Here is a 19596-nt window from a genome sequence, read left to right on the forward strand (position 1 = left end):
GTGAAGTGTGTTTATACCTTGTTCTTGATCTTTCTGGACAGTGTATTGTCGGGATACAATGGTACCATCTTTGCCTATGGCCAGACTGGTAGCGGGAAGACCTTCACCATCACAGGAGGCGCTGAGCGCTACAGTGACCGGGGCATCATCCCTCGCACGCTCTCTTACCTCTACCAGCACTTCAGCCAGGTCAGCCGTGTGATGTGCCTAATGCTGTGTAATTTTGGATTATGCAGATTTATTCCTTTAGGGGAAACATTTTCCTTCTACTTACATTTTCACTTTGGACAACATTTTCCCCACACAAAAAAAGCTGTGCTGTGAGCTAACACACTGAAAAATTCTAAGTAGCGGGTGTTTCGATACTGTACCTCGCGATTTGCATTGTGTGTGGTGCATGTAATCTCTTGTGGACAGAGGTAGGTAACATAAATTATATCTAATGTGGAACTTTTATTCGGGTGTAGTGATTTTTTTTTTGACACTGATCATTTGGACAAATCACGATTTCGCCAGTGCTTGCATCTTTCAAATTTTGCAAGGAGAGGGGACATGTGACCCATAGACTTGCCCAAAACTTGCAGAGAGAGGGGGTGGAGCTACCTCCCTACTTCTGCTCCTTGTTCTAGTATCACGTCTCCCCCAGAACATAAATTGAGCTTCTGACGCAATTATGCAAGATTTTAGTTGTGAGTTGCCAATATTAATCAGTCTGTAACTCCAGTTGAGACTGCTTTTATCATATAACTGCTTTGGGTGCCTGTAAATAAAATACACCCATTTTCAGTCAAGTTTAGGCTATTGCACACATTCACTAGTGTGTAGGCCAGCTTTCAGCCAGAGGATGTGAGTGACATAAATGCAGAAAATGGCATGATATCCAATTTAATCATACCAGAAGAAGCCAAGAATTAACTTGTTAATTTGCTTTTGATATATTGCCTCTGTAGCTAGATAAGAGAGAGATACAAATCTAACAATCATTACTAACTTATATTTGCAACTAAATGAGTTTGGATATCCCATACACTATAACAATTTTATTAGCAGTGGATAATACTTTTCATTTTTTATTGTTTACATACCTATATTATGTATGGCTTATGAATGCGTTATGTCCGTATCAAGATCCCTTCAAATGTGTTACCATAACCACCATAATGGGTCATTGTATTGTCTTGTCTACAGGACAGCAGTATGGTGTACACCACCCACATCTCTTACCTGGAGATCTACAACGAGGTGGGCTATGACCTGCTGGACCCCCGGCACGAGGCCTCTCGCCTGGAGGACCTACCGTCAGTACCTCCTTCTTTCCTTTACTTTACTCTAATTAGGCTTGTACACTTAAAGAAGTCCTCCAGGTGATTTTTGAACTTTTCCTGTTGATAAGTATAAATACAGTAAAGTACACACACGAAAGGGTAAAAATGTTTTTTGAGCAAAATAGTGTTTTTTTTAGACACAACTGCAAACTTCATGGAGTAGGGCATTCAAGGAGTTGGGCTGATGGGAAGACGTGATGTCATTGAACTCCCCACTTGCTTAACAAACAATAGAAGAGCAAAGAAGAACAAAAGAGGGAAGGCCCAACCTCCCCACTTGTGTTATGTCATGACTTACCTAGACCACCTATTGAGATGTCCCCTTTGTTAAGTCAATCAGGTGTTAAAAAAGGTGAAAAGAGACAGGAGTGCCATTCAATACAGGCTTGGTACATCCATGACCTTTACATTTATATTTAACCATTGAGTCTTGAAGAATTTATAAATGCCTCATGAGCTTTGTTCAACTGTCATATCCCATCAGATCTCAAAATGTACACCTGTTTTAGTACATTGTTTGTAAACAATGCAATTGTAAGCAAACACTGTCGGCTAAAACAATACTTTTCATCTCATGGACGGGCAGTCCTTGTATCCATAGCTCTGTCTCTGAATTTGAGTGGTTACATTTATCCATACCTCTTGCTCGTCTGTTTAACAAAACAGTGGCAGTGGACCGCTTTGTTGTTTTCCCAATTCCAGAATGCCCCTTTAATACAAACTATACATGTCTACCTAACATCTACTATACTGTGTTCTCTTTCTCTATTAGGTTATTGTGTGTGTTTTATATATATATATACACACACACACACACACACACACACACACACACACACACACACACACACACACACACACACACACACACACACACACACACACACACACACACACACACACTACCGTTCAAAAGTTTGGGGTCACTAAGAAATGTCCTTGTTTTCCATGAAAACATACAAGAAAGTTGTTGCAAAATGAATAAGATGTATAGTCAAGATGAAGACACGGTTATAAATAATGATTTTTATATTGAAATAATAATTGTGTCCTTCAAACTTTGCTTCCATCGAAGAATCTTCTATTTGCAGCAACTACAGCCTTGCAGACCTTTTGACATTCTAGTTGTCAAATTGTTGAGGTAATCTGAAGAGATTTCACTTCTTACGTACCATACGGTCAAGCTGCTCCCACAACAGCTTAATAGGGTTGAGATCCGGTGACTGTGCTGGCCACTCCATTATAGACAGAATACCAGCTGACTGCTTCTTCCCGAAATAGTTACTGCATAGTTTGTAGCTGAGCTCATTGTCTTGTTGTAGGAGGAAATTGGCTGCAATTAAGCACCGTCCGCAGGGTATGGCATGGCGTTGCAAAATGGAGTGATATCCTTCCTTCTTCAAGATCCCTTTTAAACTATACAAATCTCCCACTTTACCACCGCCAAAGCACCTGCAGACCATCACATTGCCTTCACCATGCTTGACAAATGGCGTCAAGCACACCTCCAGCATCTTTTCATTTTTTACGCGTCTCACGGATGTTCTTCTTTGTCATCCGAACACCTCAAACTTAGAATGGTCTGTCCATAACAGTTTTCTCCAATCTTCCTCTCAAAGATTGTACTTTTTGGAGAAATGTCATCTGGTTTGATGAAACAAAAATAGAACTGTTTGGCCATAACGACAATCATTATGTTTGGAGGAAAGAGTGTGAGGCTTGCATGCCGAATAACACCATCCCAAACATGAAGCACGGGGGTGGCAGCATCGTGTTGTGGGGGTGCTTTGCTGCAGGAGGGACTGGTGCACTTTACAAATTAGATTGCATCATGAGGGTGGAAATTATGCGGATATATTGAAGCAACATCTCAAGACGTCAGTCAGGAAGTTAATGCTTGGTCACAAATGGGTCTTCCAAATGGACATACATTTTCTACAGGATTGAGGTAAGGGGCGTTGTGATGGCCACTCCAATACCTTGACTTTGTTAGCCGTTTTGCTACAACTTTGGAAGTATGCCTGCCAGAGCCGCTGTCTGTCCGGAGCTGCCAGAGCCACCTGTCTGTCCGGAGCTGCCAGAGCCGCCCGTCAGTCCGGAGCTGCCAGAGCCGCCCGTCTGTCCGGAGCTGCGTGAGCCGCCCGTCAGTCCGGAGGCGCCGGAGCCGCCCTTCACTCCGGAGCGGCCAGAGTCGCCCTTCACTCCGGAGCGGCCAGGGTCGCCCTTCACTCCGGAGCGGCCAGGGTCGCCCTTCACTCCGGAGCGGCCAGGGTCGCCCTTCACTCCGGAGCGGCCAGGGTCGCCCTTCACTCCGGAGCGGCCAGGGTCGCCCTTCACTCCGGAGCCGCCAGGGTCGCCCTTCACTCCGGAGCCGCCAGAGTCGCCCTTCACTCCGGAGCTGCCAGAATCGCAGACCCTCAGTCCAGAGGCTCCCCTCAATCCAGAGGCGCCCTTCAGACCAGTGGCGCCCTCTACGAGGGTCTTCAGTCCAGGGCCCGCTGTCAGGGTCCCCGCTTCAGATGCGCCACCTAAGTGGGCCAAGACTGAAGTGGAGCGGTGTCCACGTCCCGCACCCGAGCCGCCGCCGTAAAGAAGGCCTACCCGGACCCTCCCCTTTAGAGTCAGGTTTTGCGGCCGGAGTCCGCACCTTTGCGGCCGGAGTCACGCCCTGGCATCTATTTTGGTTAGGCCAGGGTGTGACAAGGGTGGGCATTCTATGTTCTTTTTTCTATGTTTTTGTATTTATTTGTTTTTGGCCGGGTATGGTTCTCAATCAGGGACAGCTGTCTATCTTCAGACGAAGAGGAGAGTTGTTATAGCATGTTCTAACAGAAACCGCATTATATTGTCAGCTCATATCTGCATGAAGCTGGATTCAATGCTCTCGTCTGCATTAAAATCAAATATCTACGTAGGTTGGATGTGACCGCAGAGATGAGGTGCGCACTGTCGACCACACCCCTTGACTTTGAGAAGCTCCTACGAGACATGCATCAAGCACACCCATCTCATTAGTGGTGGTGAGAAGATACATTATGTTAGACTAATTTGCAATTGACTGTCATAGCCCCACATTAGAAATATGTGATGGTGAGTTGAGAAGACAGAAATACTGTTAGATTTCAATTGACTACCATAGCCCCAAATAAAATAGTTAACATGGGCTTTTAATTACACATTTTTTTCACATGGTTGGGGTTGTGTTAATTTTCAGATACTCTATCAAAATGGGGTCGTGGGCCAAAAAGGTTTCGGAAACCATTGTCCTACAGTGTTCGCTGTCATTGCATTCTGACTCAGTATTCATGTCCATTTTGACATTTGTGAATGTTTTAATGAAGAATCAAAATGCATTTCACAAGTGAAACAAGGTCCCGCAATGAAAACCCATTTCCAACTATTTCCAAGGTACGATCATTGATTGGTGTCAGCAAGCATTGGTTGGAGGTACTATCCACTATCGGGACACAGTAATATCCAGTGGGAGCTAAGAAGGATAGCACCCCAGTAAAGTCATCATGACCGTTGATGACCGAACATTAGCAAGGAAGGTCAAGAACTATCCTATATTACCTACCTCATCCCCATACTGTACTGTATCTCTACTTGCTCATTCATCTTCTGCACATCTACCATTCCAGTGTTTAATTGCTATATTGTAATTACTTCTAAACCATGGCATATTTATTGCCTTAACTCACCTCATTTGCACTCACTGTATATAGACTTTTTGTTTTCTTTTGTTCTACTGTATTATCGACTGTATGTTTTGTTTATTCCATGTGTAACTCTGTGTTGTTGTATGTGTATGTATCTTGGCCAGGTCGCAGTTGTTCTCAACTAGCCTACCTGGTTAAATAAAGGTGATTTAAATGTTTTATTTTTTTTTATTGTGTGACGTTGTATTAACAACATGTCAATCACCCATTTGCATGATTTCAATCTTTCACTCAGCCCTCTCATCCTCTTCGACCCTGTCAGTCAATCAATCCTGTGGGATGTTTTTGCTGGTTGTGGCCTAGGATGTGACACCCAGCATCTGTACGAGCCATCTCTATTTGATGTCACTTGATGTGGGCAATAACTCATCACTGTTTGTTTTTCAGAGGCTGCATCCGAAATGGCACCCTGTTCCCTACATAGTGCACCCATAGAGCTCTGGTCAAAAGTAGTGCAGTATACATTAAAGGGAACATGGTACCATTTGGAACGCATACAGATTGTGTCTGTCTATCACATTAGAATCTGGGAATGGGGTAGATACAGCATGTGTACAGCAGGCTAGGGCACTGGGCTGTAGCTGTAGCCCAGTGACTTGGACTGTGTTCCAAATGGCACCCTGTTCCCTATGTAGCACATTACTTTTGAACCAATAGTGCACTATATAGGGAAAATTAGTGTACTATATAGGGAGTAGGGTGCCATTTGGGACATAGCCTTGCAGATGCAGTTTGTTTGGATTGAAGGCTGGCCTCTGGGAGGGGGGAATGATGTAACCTTATTAAATAGCCTCAATGTTGAGTTATTGTCATTAGGCCAATTTTTTATGATGTATAAATCACAGCTACTTAAGATATCACAAATTCAAATAAAGCTAAAATTACAGTAAGCAAAAAGGAATATGTTATATACTCACATTACTCACTATGGATCCCTTTTGGAGTTTGAGTTTTGAACAGATATTATGAACAAGCCCTCTTTTGTTGATTGGAGGCACTTTTTTCGTATAAACATTATCTCAGGCTGGTGAAATTTGTGTGTGTGCTTGCCATCTTGACTCTACAGGAAAGTTACCATCATGGAAGACCCGGACCAGAACATACACCTGAGAAACCTGTCACTCCATCAATCAGCCAATGAGGAGGAGGCTCTCAACTTGCTCTTCCTGGGAGACACCAATCGCATGATTGCAGAGGTAAGGAGTTGGAAGCAAGGGCTTGGAGGACGTCATGGGATAACGTCTCGCCAAAACCCTAAAAAGGCCTTTTCACAATGCTAGCTAGCCTGTGGTCACACAAGAATTTATTAACCCTGGGCTAAGGATTCACACTTGTATTCCAAAGTCCTGGACACAATGTTATAAGTAATGAGACTTTTATTAGCACCTTATTTCCTTTTGCTTCTAGCCTAGCATTTGATTTCCAACATTGATAGTTTGTGTAAATCTTGCTGTCTGACCTACGAAACAATGTTTCACTTTTGAAATTCGATCAGAGAATACAGAGAATGCTGACCACAAACGAAACATCAATACAACTTTTCTGATCCAGGTGAAATCTTGCAAAAATATTTAATGGATTTATCCAATTAAATGTAAATAGAAAAGTTATAAAAACAAACAAATGGTGTGTTTGCCCCCCTTCCAGAGAGTTTGTAGCTTTATTTGGCTAAATTAGAAGACGTTAGCCAGCCTGCACAACAACCATTTTTGTTAGGCATTGCAACCAATATTTTTGCACGGATGAAGTAGTATGAATTTACTTAACAAAATAACTTGCAGAATGCATTACAGGCATCACCAATATATGTAAATTAGGTGACAGTGCAGCATTTTTGATTGGACAGGGTGCTTTCTGGGCATTGTTCTTAACCCTGTTTCACACTGGCTATTTCGGCACTGTGTTTCTGGGGCTAGCCCCGAAAATCCGGTGCTAACCCTGCTCTGGAGCAGAGCTGGCTAGCCCTGGGCTAAGGTTGGCGCAAGCCCATTTTAGAATGTGAACACTCGCTTAGTTGCGGCCTAAAATCTCCCTAAGCCCAGGGCTACGGAGGTTCTTAGCCCTGGGATAAGGTGCAGTGTGAATATGCCTAAAGGGACCTAATAGTAACGTTGCCTAATGTCTTTAGGACCATGGAATTACATTTGTGACTTAAAATCAAGCAAACTTTTTTAATTTGAGAACAAAATTCTTATTGCAATCCAAAATACTGATATAGAAAGCAAAACATTAACCCAAAAGTATTGATAGCCAAATAAATAATGTTGCAAGGAAATATTTTTGAAAGGCAAGAACAAATTAATTATAAATTAATGCAAAAATATATATCTTTGAAACCTTTTAAATGATAATGCAATTGCGATGAAAAGCTTCCATCGTTGCTTTTTTTTGGTTATGTTACCCTGCCCTTTGCTTTCGCTGCCTTCTCTTTGCAAAGTTTTCACACATTAATTGATGCAATGACAGTTCATCCTCATTTTTTAAATCCGAGCTAGCGGCTTAAAATGATTGGCCAGTACACCTAAACTCAGCAAAAAAAGAAACGTCCTCTCACTGTTAACTGCGTTTATTTTCAGCAAACTTAACATGTGTAAATATTTGTATGAACATAACAAGATTCAACAACTGAGACATAAACTGAAAAAATTCCACAGACATGTGACTAACAGAAATTGAATTATGTGTCCCTGAACAAAGGGGGGATCAAAATCAAAAGTAACAGTCAGTATCTGGTTTGGCCACCAGCTGCATTAAGTACTACAGTGCATCTCCTCCTCATGGACTGCACCAGATTTGCCAGTTCTTGCTGTGAGATGTTACCCCACTCTTCCACCAATGCACCTGCAAGTCCCCGGACAGCCCTAGATGCCTTCAATTGCCGAATTTATAGGCATGCCCAATTTAGGCATATTTTTGGACAACGTGATATTTCGCTCCAGAGTCAGAACTTGAAATATAATGTAGGTCATTAAATAATCGAAAGAAAAACATGTTTATTTATTAGCGCAGTGGTTATAAGTATTTGTGAAATCATTGTCAAATGCACAAGAGTTACTGTTGCATGTAGGTCTAGATTATTTATTGATCAACTCTAAACCATTTGCAAGTGGCGTAGAAACCACTGACTCCACTGACATTTTTCTATTATCGCCACACCTGCTGGTAACTCTTAACTGGTTTTAATAAAGCTCATGAGGTGTCATAAATATCTGTCGACTAGGTGAGACTCACGACTAAAGAGGCTTCATGCATTGTTTTTTTTTACCCATAGGAGTAGGAGTAAAATGTCTCTATTCTCAGTATTTTCAACCAATTTTCTACTCTGAGACGCTTTGTGGATTCTGGCCTTGGATTGTGCAACATTTGCCCACTATTTTGCACACCATGTCATGCCCTGACCTTAGAGATCCTTATTAGTCTCTATGTTTGGTTAGGTCAGGGTGTGACCCTGTAGTCATGGCTCTATCTAGTACTGTGTGCCTCCCATAGTCTGTTCTGGACTTAGGGACTGTGAAGGGACCTCTTGTGGCATGTCTTGTGGGGTATGCATGGGTGCCAGTAGTTCAAACAAACAGTGCATTCAACATGTCAATACCTCTCACAAATATAAGTAGTGATGAAGTCAATCTCTCTTCTACTTTGAGCAAGGAGAGATTGACATGCATATCAATGTTAGTGCTCTGTGTACATCCAAGGGCCAGCCGTGCTGCCCTGTTCTGAGCCAATTGCAATTCTCCTAAGTACCTCTTTGTGGCACCTGACCACACGACTGAACAGTAGTCCAGGTACAATGAAACTAGAGCTTGTAGGACCTGCCTTGTTGATAGTGTTAAGAATGCAGAGCAGCAGTTTATTATGGTCAGACTTCTCCCTGTCCTAGCTACTGTTGTATCAAAATGTTTTGACCATGACAGTTTACAATCCAGGGTTACTCCAAGCAGTTTAGTCACCTCAACTTGCTCAATTTCCACATTCATTACAATATTTAGTTGGGGTTTAGTGAATGATTTGTCCCAAATACAATGCTTTTTGTTTTTGAAACATTTAGGATGAACTTATTCCTTGCCACCCACTCTGAAACGAACTGCAGCTCTTTGATATGTGTTGCAGTCATTTCAGTCACTGTAGTAGCTGACGTGTATAGTGTTGAGTCATCCGCATACATAGACACACTTATTTTTACTCAAAGCCAGTGGCATGTCATTAGTAAAGTTTGAAAAAAGTAAGGGGCCTAAACAGCTGCCATGGGACATTTTTTATTGTACCTGGATTTTGTTTGAAAGGCTTAAATTGAAGATATGGGAAATAGGAGTGGCGACATCGAAAAATTGACAAGAAACTAAAAATCTCGTACAAAGCTGTGTTCTACTCCCTTCACAGAACAGCGCAAACTGGCCCTAACCAGAATATATATAATAATAAATAATATAACAACTCAGCGACACAATGGTAGGGATTAAAAGATCTGTACTTGGGTCACTGATAAGTCATTGTATCAACGCATCCTTAAAATGCTGTGAAAGGATCCAGGAACCCAAATTATTTGGGTGGATCCCATCCCCCTTGAAATGTGAGCTTTGTTTCCAGAAGGTATCAAAATTGTAAATAAATGTTACACCCACAGAGCTGCAATGGTCTCTTAGCCAGTTATGGAGGGTTGAAAGTCTGCTGAACCGTTCAATGCCACGATTTAGTGTGGGCAGATTTCCAGATATTATGGGGCATTTGTTGGTGTCAAGTAGTGACCCAATCAGTTATTTTAAAATCAATCTCCAGCTATTCTCAACTGTCCTTCATAATGTAATTCGACCCCACATCAACCATGACAGTATCAGCCCCCAGTGACTGACGCACAGCCCCAAGTACAGATACAGTGGGGAGAACAAGTATTTGATACACTGCCGATTTTTGCAGGTTTTCCTACTTACAAAGCATGTAGGGCTCTGTAATTTTTTTTATCAAGGGACACTTCAACTGTGAGAGACGGAATCTAAAACAGAAATCCAGAAAATCACATTGTATGATTTTTAAGTAATTAATTAGCATTTTATTGCATGACATAAGTATTTGATACGTCAAAAGGCAGAACTTAATATTTGGTACAGAAACCTTTGTTTGCAATTACGGAGATCATTCCAAGATGGCGTAGCAGTAAGTCGTCCTGTCGTATCGTCTCTCTGTATATATCGTCTCTTTTTCGTTTTAGATATTTTTCTTCGCATATCTTTAAAAACATTTTTCTAAACCTAAGCTTCCAAATACTCTCCTGCAACCCGCCTCACCCAATGTAGCTACTTTTCCTAAAGTATTCATATTTACTTCGGAACCGGAACCCCTCAACTGAAGCTAGCCAGCTAACCACCAGCTATGCTAGCGGTCTTCAGCTAACCGGTCATCAGCTAACCTTTAGCTCGGAAAGCTCTCGCCAGTTCGAACAACGCGACGCTAACCAGAGCATAACGGACCTATTTATTTTTTATCCCCGGATTCCCACCGCAAACGGAACATTTTTCAGCTGGATCTTCACAACTAGCTATCGAGCTAAACCGCAACCCTGGTTGATTACTCCTGGCTAGCGTTTCCACCCACGTAGCTTGAAGCTAGCCCGGCCAGAGCTCCTGTGCTGCCACCGTAGCATACTCCTGGGCTACAATACCAGGACCCACGACCGGTCTATCGATGTCACCGCATGAAGAGGAATAAACAGATTCACCCCATCGCGACGTCCCCCAAAGGCTAACTCTCTAGCCCTCGCTATCTCCTTGCTTGCTAATTCGGCATGCTAACTGCTAGCTTGTTTAGCCCAGGTCCGCTAACTACTACCTTGTTTACCCCGGCCTGCTAATCTGGTAGCTTGTTAGCACAGGCCTGCTAACTGTCTGCATCGCCGCGTCCCAAACACACAGTGGCCCATATGTACTTTCTATCTCTTCCCGATAAAAAAAAAAAAATGTTTATACCTTCCGGAAACCTGCCTCACCCAATGTGATACGGAATCGCTATTATTTTTAATTTTTAGAACACACTCAAGAACCTCCAGAAGCTAACCAGCTAACTAGCTACAAGCTATTTAGTCATTGTTAGTTTTTTAACCTGGATAACACTCGCCAGTCCAGCCCCCCTGCCCCATCCATCGCTGCCCCCTGGACTCTGATCACTTGGCTACATAGCTGATGCACGCTGGACTGTCCATTAATCACGGTACTCCATTCTGCTTGTTTGTTTTATCTGTCGGCCCCGTTGCCTAGTCAATGCCATTTTACCTGCTGTTGTTGTGCTAGCTGATTAGCTGTTGTCTCACCCACTGTTTTAGCGAGCTTTCCCAATTCAACACCTGTGATTACTGTATGCCTCGCTGTATTCGCCGAATAGCAGCACTGTAGAAACTATTACACTCAACGGAACGACTTGATTAGTGTAGTGTCAACAACGCAGCCACTGCCAGCTAGCCTACAAAGTCAACAACGCAGCCACTGCCAGCTAGCCTACTTCAGCAGTACTGTATCATTTTAATCATTTTAGTCAATAAGATTCTTGCTACGTAAGCTTAACTTTCTGAACATTCGAGACGTGTAGTCCACTTGTCATTCCAATCTCCTTGCATTAGCGTAGCCTCTTCTGTAGCCTGTCAACTATGTGTCTGTCTATCCCTGTTCTCTCCTCTCTGCACAGACCATACAAACGCTCCACACCGCGTGGCCGTGGCCACCCTAATCTGGTGGTCCCAGCGCGCACGACCCACGTGGAGTTCCAGGTCTCCGGTAGCCTCTGGAACTGCCGATCTGCGGCCAACAAGGCAGAGTTCATCTCAGCCTATGCCTCCCTCCAGTCCCTCGACTTCTTGGCACTGACGGAAACATGGATCACCACAGATAACACTGCTACTCCTACTGCTCTCTCTTCGTCCGCCCACGTGTTCTCGCACACCCCGAGAGCTTCTGGTCAGCGGGGTGGTGGCACCGGGATCCTCATCTCTCCCAAGTGGTCATTCTCTCTTTCTCCCCTTACCCATCTGTCTATCGCCTCCTTTGAATTTCATGCTGTCACAGTTACCAGCCCTTTCAAGCTTAACATCCTTATCATTTATCGCCCTCCAGGTCCCCTCGGAGAGTTCATCAATGAGCTTGATGCCTTGATAAGCTCCTTTCCTGAGGACGGCTCACCTCTCACAGTTCTGGGCGACTTTAACCTCCCCACGTCTACCTTTGACTCATTCCTCTCTGCCTCCTTCTTTCCACTCCTCTCCTCTTTTGACCTCACCCTCTCACCTTCCCCCCTACTCACAAGGCAGGCAATACGCTCGACCTCATCTTTACTAGATGCTGTTCTTCCACTAACCTCATTGCAACTCCCCTCCAAGTCTCCGACCACTACCTTGTATCCTTTTCCCTCTCGCTCTCATCCAACACTTCCCACACTGCCCCTACTCGGATGGTATCGCGCCGTCCCAAACTTCGCTCTCTCTCCCCCGCTACTCTCTCCTCTTCCATCCTATCATCTCTTCCCTCTGCTCAAACCTTCTCCAACCTATCTCCTGATTCTGCCTCCTCAACCCTCCTCTCCTCCCTTTCTGCATCCTTTGACTCTCTATGTCCCCTATCCTCCAGGCCGGCTCGGTCCTCCCCTCCCGCTCCGTGGCTCGACGACTCATTGCGAGCTCACAGAACAGGGCTCCGGGCAGCCGAGCGGAAATGGAGGAAAACTCGCCTCCCTGCGGACCTGGCATCCTTTCACTCCCTCCTCTCTACATTTTCCTCCTCTGTCTCTGCTGCTAAAGCCACTTTCTACCACTCTAAATTCCAAGCATCTGCCTCTAACCCTAGGAGGCTCTTTGCCACCTTCTCCTCCCTCCTGAATCCTCCTCCCCCTCCCCCCTCCTCCCTCTCTGCAGATGACTTCGTCAACCATTTTGAAAAGAAGGTCGACGAAATCCGATCCTCGTTTGCTAAGTTAAACGACACCGCTGGTTCTGCTCACACTGCCCTACCCTGTGCTCTGACCTCTTTCTCCCCTCTCTCTCCAGATGAAATCTCGCGTCTTGTGACGGCCGGCCGCCCAACAACCTGCCCGCTTGACCCTATCCCCTCCTCTCTTCTCCAGACCATTTCCGGAGACCTTCTCCCTTACCTCACCTCGCTCATCAACTCATCCCTGACCGCTGGCTACGTCCCTTCCGTCTTCAAGAGAGCGAGAGTTGCACCCCTTCTGAAAAAACCTACACTCGATCCCTCCGATGTCAACTACAGACCAGTATCCCAGTATCCCAGACCAGTATCCCTTCTTTCTTTTCTCTCCAAAACTCTTGAACGTGCCGTCCTTGGCCAGCTCTACCGCTATCTCTCTCAGAATGACCTTCTTGATCCAAATCAGTCAGGTTTCAAGACTAGTCATTCAACTGAGACTGCTCTTCTCTGCATCACGGAGGCGCTCCGCACTGCTAAAGCTAACTCTCTCTCCTCTGCTCTCATCCTTCTAGACCTATCGGCTGCCTTCGATACTGTGAACCATCAGATCCTCCTCTCCACCCTCTCCGAGTTGGGCATCTCCGGCGCGGCCCACGCTTGATTGCGTCCTACCTGACAGGTCGCTCCTACCAGGTGGCGTGGCGAGAATCTGTCTCCTCACCACGCGCTCTCATCACTGGTGTCCCCGAGGGCTCTGTTCTAGGCCCTCTCCTATTCTCGCTATACACCAAGTCACTTGGCTCTGTCATAACCTCACATCCTATCATTGCTATGCAGACGACACACAATTAATCTTCTCCTTTCCCCCTTCTGACGACCAGGTGGCGAATCGCATCTCTGCATGTCTGGCAGACATATCAGTGTGGATGACGGATCACCACCTCAAGCTGAACCTCGGCAAGACGGAGCTGCTCTTCCTCCCGGGGAAGGACTGCCCTTTCCATGATCTCGCCATCACGGTTGACAACTCCATTGTGTCCTCCTCCCAGAGCTCTAAGAACCTTGGCGTGATCCTGGACAACACCCTGTCGTTCTCAACTAACATCAAGGCGGTGGCCCGTTCCTGTAGGTTCATGCTATACAACATCCGCAGAGTACGACCCTGCCTCACACAGGAAGCGGCGCAGGTCCTAATCCAGGCACTTGTCATCTCCCGTCTGGATTACTGCAACTCGCTGTTGGCTGGGCTCCCTGCCTGTGCCATTAAACCCCTACAACTCATCCAGAACGCCGCAGCCCGTCTGGTGTTCAACCTTCCCAAGTTCTCTCACGTCACCCCGCTCCTCCGCTCTCTCCACTGGCTTCCAGTTGAAGCTCGCATCCGCTACAAGACTATGGTGCTTGCCTACGGAGCTGTGAGGGGAACGGCACCTCAGTACCTCCAGGCTCTGATCAAGCCCTACACCCAAACAAGGGCACTGCGTTCATCCACCTCTGGCCTGCTCGCCTCCCTACCACTGAGGAAGTACAGTTCCCGCTCAGCCCAGTCAAAACTGTTCGCTGCTCTGGCCCCCAATGGTGGAACAAACTCCCTCACGACGCCAGGACAGCAGAGTCAATCACCACCTTCCGGAGACACCTGAAACCCCACCTCTTTAAGGAATACCTAGGATAGGATAAGTAATCCTCCCCCCCTAAAGATTTAGATGCACTATTGTAAAGTGGCTGTTCCACTGGATGTCATAAGGTGAATGCACCAATTTGTAAGTCGCTCTGGATAAGAGCGTCTGCTAAATGACTTAAATGTAAATGTAAATGTAACAGTATTGAGTCAAGCAACAACTTTGTCAACTCTCCCCAAGGATTAACACAAAGAATGTTAAGGAAATGTCATGTCCATCTTCTGTCTCTTCAAACTTTACAAATAAATATAACTTGGAGCTATTGTTCTTGGCCATATATGCATAGATTGACGTGCTTAGAAAATGTTTGTTTTTGCTTTGGTTATGTTGCACTGCAGCTATCTAGAAATGACCACATTAAATTGTGTGACTTGCTACCTAGCTTCTTAGCCTGTTAGCTAGCTAACATAGTTAGGTGCTGAAGATAATAGTTCAGGAGATACAATTGACACATTTAACTTCTGAAATTAGCAATCAAGCTAGTTTATATAGTAACAAACAAGTTGCTAGCAAGTTATCCAGCCCACTCTGGGTCTTCCATTCCTGTGGCGGTCCTCGTGAGAGACAGTTTCATCATAGCGGTTAATGGTTTTCGCGACTGCACTTGAAGATAATTTCAAAGTTCATGAAATTTTCCGTATTGACTGACCTTCATGTCTTAAAGTAACGTTGGACATTTTTCTTTGCTTATTTGAGCTATTCTTGCCATAATATGGACTTGGTCTTTTACCAAATAGGGCTGGCTATCTTCTGAAAACCCCTCCTAACTTGTCACAACACAACTGATTAGCTCAAACACATTAAGAAGGAAAGAAATTCCACAAATTAACTTTTAACAAGGCACATCTGTTAATTGAAATGCATTCCAGGTGACTACGTCATGAAGCTGGTTGAGAGAATGCCGAGAGTGTGCAAAGCTGTCATCAAGGCACAGGGTGGCGATTTGAAGAATCTCAAATATAAAATATATTTTGATTTGTTTAACACTTTTTTTGGTGTTATTTCATAGTTTTGATGTCTTCACTATTATTCTACAATGTAGAAAATAGGAAAACGAAAGAAAAACCCTTGAATGAGTAGGTGTTATACATTTTTGACCGGAAGTGTAACCAAATAAAAAATTATAGGCAAAGAGGGAAGCGTTTCATCGCAATCATTGCAATGGTTTCATTTTTTTTTTTTTGCATTCATTTGCAATTAATTTGTTTTAGCCTTTCAAAATGATTTATTTGCAATATTTAGCTCTCAATACGTTTGAGTGAATGTTTTTCTGTCCATCAATTTCTTTGTTTGGAGTACTAAGAATTTTCTCATTCAAAAGGTTTGCTTGGTATTAAAAGGACAAAAGTAATTCCATATAGGACGTCCACTGTTTGCTTGGTGCTGCCTGATATTAAATTGCATTATTTTCGCCCGCTGTCTACACAACCTACCCCACAATTTCAAAGTGTATACTACATCGCTAGTGAATAGAATTAGCTAGTGAATTTCTGAAACAAATGTCTGAAAGCAGTGTAACTCAACCTCAGAGCAAAACCCCTGAGCAAGCCTCTTCTGTATCCCAAATCAAAATAACATTTTAATTCATCACATGCACCAAATACAACAGGCGTAGGCTTTACAGTGAAATGCTTACTTACGATCCCTTCCCCAATTATGCAGAGTTAAAAAGTATAAAAATTAGAGGAATAAAAACATATATTTTATAAAATGATCACATAGGGTATATGGGTGTCATTTGGGACACAATCTCTGACAATCATTATGAATCTTCTGTATTATTGACAAATGCACTATGTATACCTTATGACAGTGTCGTATAGTCTAATTTTAGATGCTCTGTAGTCTCTGGAATCACTTTTTCCTTAGCAAAAGCCCTGAGGTCCCACTGTCCTTATGTTCACAACCTGTTGGACCTGGGTTTCGAACCGGAAACCTTCTGGTTGCTGGTCTGCTTCTCTAACCTCAACAAACTGGCTATGGGGGATTACTGTATTGGGGAACTCATATTGGGCACAAGGATACTCTTTCAGTGTTCCGAGCTCGACAACCTAGAGTCACTGTCTTAAGTTGTAAAATTCATTGTTTCTTGTTTTAGTCCTCTGGCGATCAAGCACAGCTGGGGAACACTGTGTATAACCCATGTGTCCATTCATAACAGTCCACCCACACACATAACCTTTTGTTAAAGGTTCCTCTTTGGGGCTTGATCCTTCATTAGAAGCCCCTCGTGCTTCAAGGAACCCAAATAATCGCTGACATCAATTTATCCACATCAGACCACTGTGTTCCAGTTCCTCAAATTCTTTCTTTCATTCTTTATTTTCGTTCCCTTGTTCTCTCACTCTTGAGTACTCGCGCTAACACTCAGAAGACCATGATCTCATTGGCTCTGAGATTTGGTAGCTACATTTTTTTATTTTTTACATCGGATATGAAATACACATTTTAACCACCCTCCACCCCACCAGGAAGTCTTTCCTTTCATCTGTTCTCTGTCCGTCCCTCTATCCCTTCGTCCCTCACCTCTGGTCAGCCCACATGCGGGCCTCGCACCTTTAACGCCATAATCACTCCCCCTCACTGCTAGTAGGATTTACTGTTCAGTACTCTTCTCCTGGTGATCCTCACAAGCTGCATGCTGTCAGGGGGTCCTGCTCTTGTTTTTTAAAATATTTTTTTTACCCAAGCCCAAAGGCCCTCATTCACAGCTTGCCGACTCAGACCCATGCGCTCCATGTGTGGTCGACGTGTGGTCAGTGTTTGGTCAATGTGCGGTCAGAGGCACACAGAGGTGGTGCAGGGTCAGCTCGCTAGTGGACAAACATACATTGGTCTGGTGGGTTTGAGTCATCCCTTCGTGTTGCTGTTTTCCAGGAGAGGAGATATATTTGGGTAAAATAGGAGGTATAGAGAGGGGGGAATAGGTGAGAGAGAGTGGAAGAGGGAGGGAGTAATGAGTTAGTTATGTGACATTGGAAGAGGGAGATTGGTGAGGGAGTGGAAGAGAGACTGAAGATGATGAAATCGAAATTACCTTCCAGCTAGAGATATGGCAATGGATTGGGCAAAGAGACAGAGAGGCAGTTCCTATCCTTTCCTATTTTCTATAGTGGAGAGAGAGTGTGATAATGCAGTCAGTCGGAGTCAAACCAATGTTTGCAGTGGTATAATCTAGCGGTCGATTTATGATTTTTCAACACAGATGCCGATTATTGGAGGACCAAAAAAAGCCAATACCGATTAATCGGACGATTTTATATACAGTGCCTTGCGAAAGTATTCGGCCCCCTTGAACTTTGCGACCTTTTGCCACATTTCAGGCTTCAAACATAAAGATATAAAACTGTATTTTTTTGTGAAGAATCAACAACAAGTGGGACACAATCATGAAGAGGAACAACATTTATTGAATATTTCAAACTTTTTTAACAAATCAAAAACTGAAAAATTGGGCATGCAAAATTATTCAGCCCCTTTACATTCAGTGCAGCAAACTCTCTCCAGAAGTTCAGTGAGGATCTCTGAATGATCCAGTGTTGACCTAAATTACTAATGATGATAAATACAATCCACCTGTGTGTAATCAAGTCTCCGTATAAATGCACCTGAACTGTGATAGTCTCAAAGGTCCGTTAAAAGCGCAGAGAGCATTATGTTTGAAGCATGAAATGTGGATAAAGGTCTCAAAGTTCAAGGGGGCCGAATACTTTCGCAAGGCACTGTGTATATATATATTTGTAATAATGACAATATTCAATGAACAATGAACACTTATTTTAAAGTAATATAATACATACAGTTGAAGTCGGAAGTTTACATACACTTAGATAACACATTTCTTGTTAACAAACTATAGTTTGGCAAGTCGGTGAGGACATCTACTTTGTGCATGACACAAGTCATTTTTCCAACAATTGTTTACAGACAGATTATTTCACTTCACTGTCACAATTCCAGTGGGTCAGAAGTTTACATACACTATGTTGACTGTGCCCTTAAACAGCTTGAAAATTCCAGAAAATGATGTCATGGCTTTAGAAGCTTCTGATAGGCTAATTGACATAACTTGAGTCAATTGGAGGTACCTGTGGATGTATTTTAAGGCCTACCTTCAAACTCAGTGCCTCTTTGCTTGACATCATGGGATCATCAGTAAAAATATTGTAGACCTCCACAAGTCTGGTTCATCCTTGGGAGCAATTTTCAAACGCCTGAAGGTGCCACGTTCATCTGTACAAACAATAGTATGCAAGTATAAACACCATGGGACCACGCAGCCGTCAAACAGTTCAGGAAGGAGACGCGTTCTGTCTCCTAGAGATGAACATACTTTGGTGCGATAAGTGCAAATCAATCCCAGAACAACAGCAAAGGACCTTGTGAAGATGCTGGAGGAAACGGGTACAAAAGTATCTATATCCACTGTAAAACGAGTCCTATACCGACATAACCTGAATAGCCACTCAGCAAGTAAGAAGCCACTGCTCCAAAACTGCCATAAAAAAGCCAGACTACGGTTTGCCACTGCACATGGCGACAAAGATTGTACTATTTGGAGAAATGTCTTCAGGTCTGATAAAACAAAAATAGAACTGTTTGGCCATAATGACCCTCGTTATGTTTGGAGGAATACAGGGGGAGGCTTGCAAGCCCAAAGAACACCATCCCAACCGTGAAGCACAGGGGTGGCAGCATCATGTTATGGGGGTGCTTTGCTGCAGGAGGGACTGGTGCACTTTACCAATTAGATGGCATCATGAGGCAGGACAATTATGTGGATATATTGAAGCAACATCTCAAGACATCAGTCAGGAAGTTAAAGCTTGGTTGCAAATAGGTCTTCCAAATGGACAATGACCCCAAGCATACTACTAAAGTTGTGGCAAAATGGCTTAAGGACAACAAAGTCAAGGTATTGGAGTGGCCATCACAAAGCCCTGACCTCAATCCTATAGAAAATGTG

The 19596-nt window shown here is 43.8% G+C and overlaps 1 protein-coding gene across 3 annotated transcripts in view; it reads left to right on the plus strand.

Moving 5' to 3' along the window:
- kif6 (kinesin family member 6) overlaps window positions 1-19596 on the plus strand; it is a 198922-nt gene that overhangs the window by 31304 nt on the left and 148022 nt on the right. For all 3 annotated transcript variants that reach the window (XM_035800834.2, XM_052478795.1, XM_035800840.2), the window contains 3 exons: window positions 42-189; window positions 1189-1298; window positions 6111-6240. In XM_035800834.2, the coding sequence (XP_035656727.2) occupies window positions 42-189; window positions 1189-1298; window positions 6111-6240 (388 nt within the window). The remainder of the gene's footprint in view (window positions 1-41; window positions 190-1188; window positions 1299-6110; window positions 6241-19596) is intronic.

Source organism: Oncorhynchus keta, chromosome 2 (assembly GCF_023373465.1).
Source record: "Oncorhynchus keta strain PuntledgeMale-10-30-2019 chromosome 2, Oket_V2, whole genome shotgun sequence".
NCBI lineage: Eukaryota > Metazoa > Chordata > Actinopteri > Salmoniformes > Salmonidae > Oncorhynchus > Oncorhynchus keta.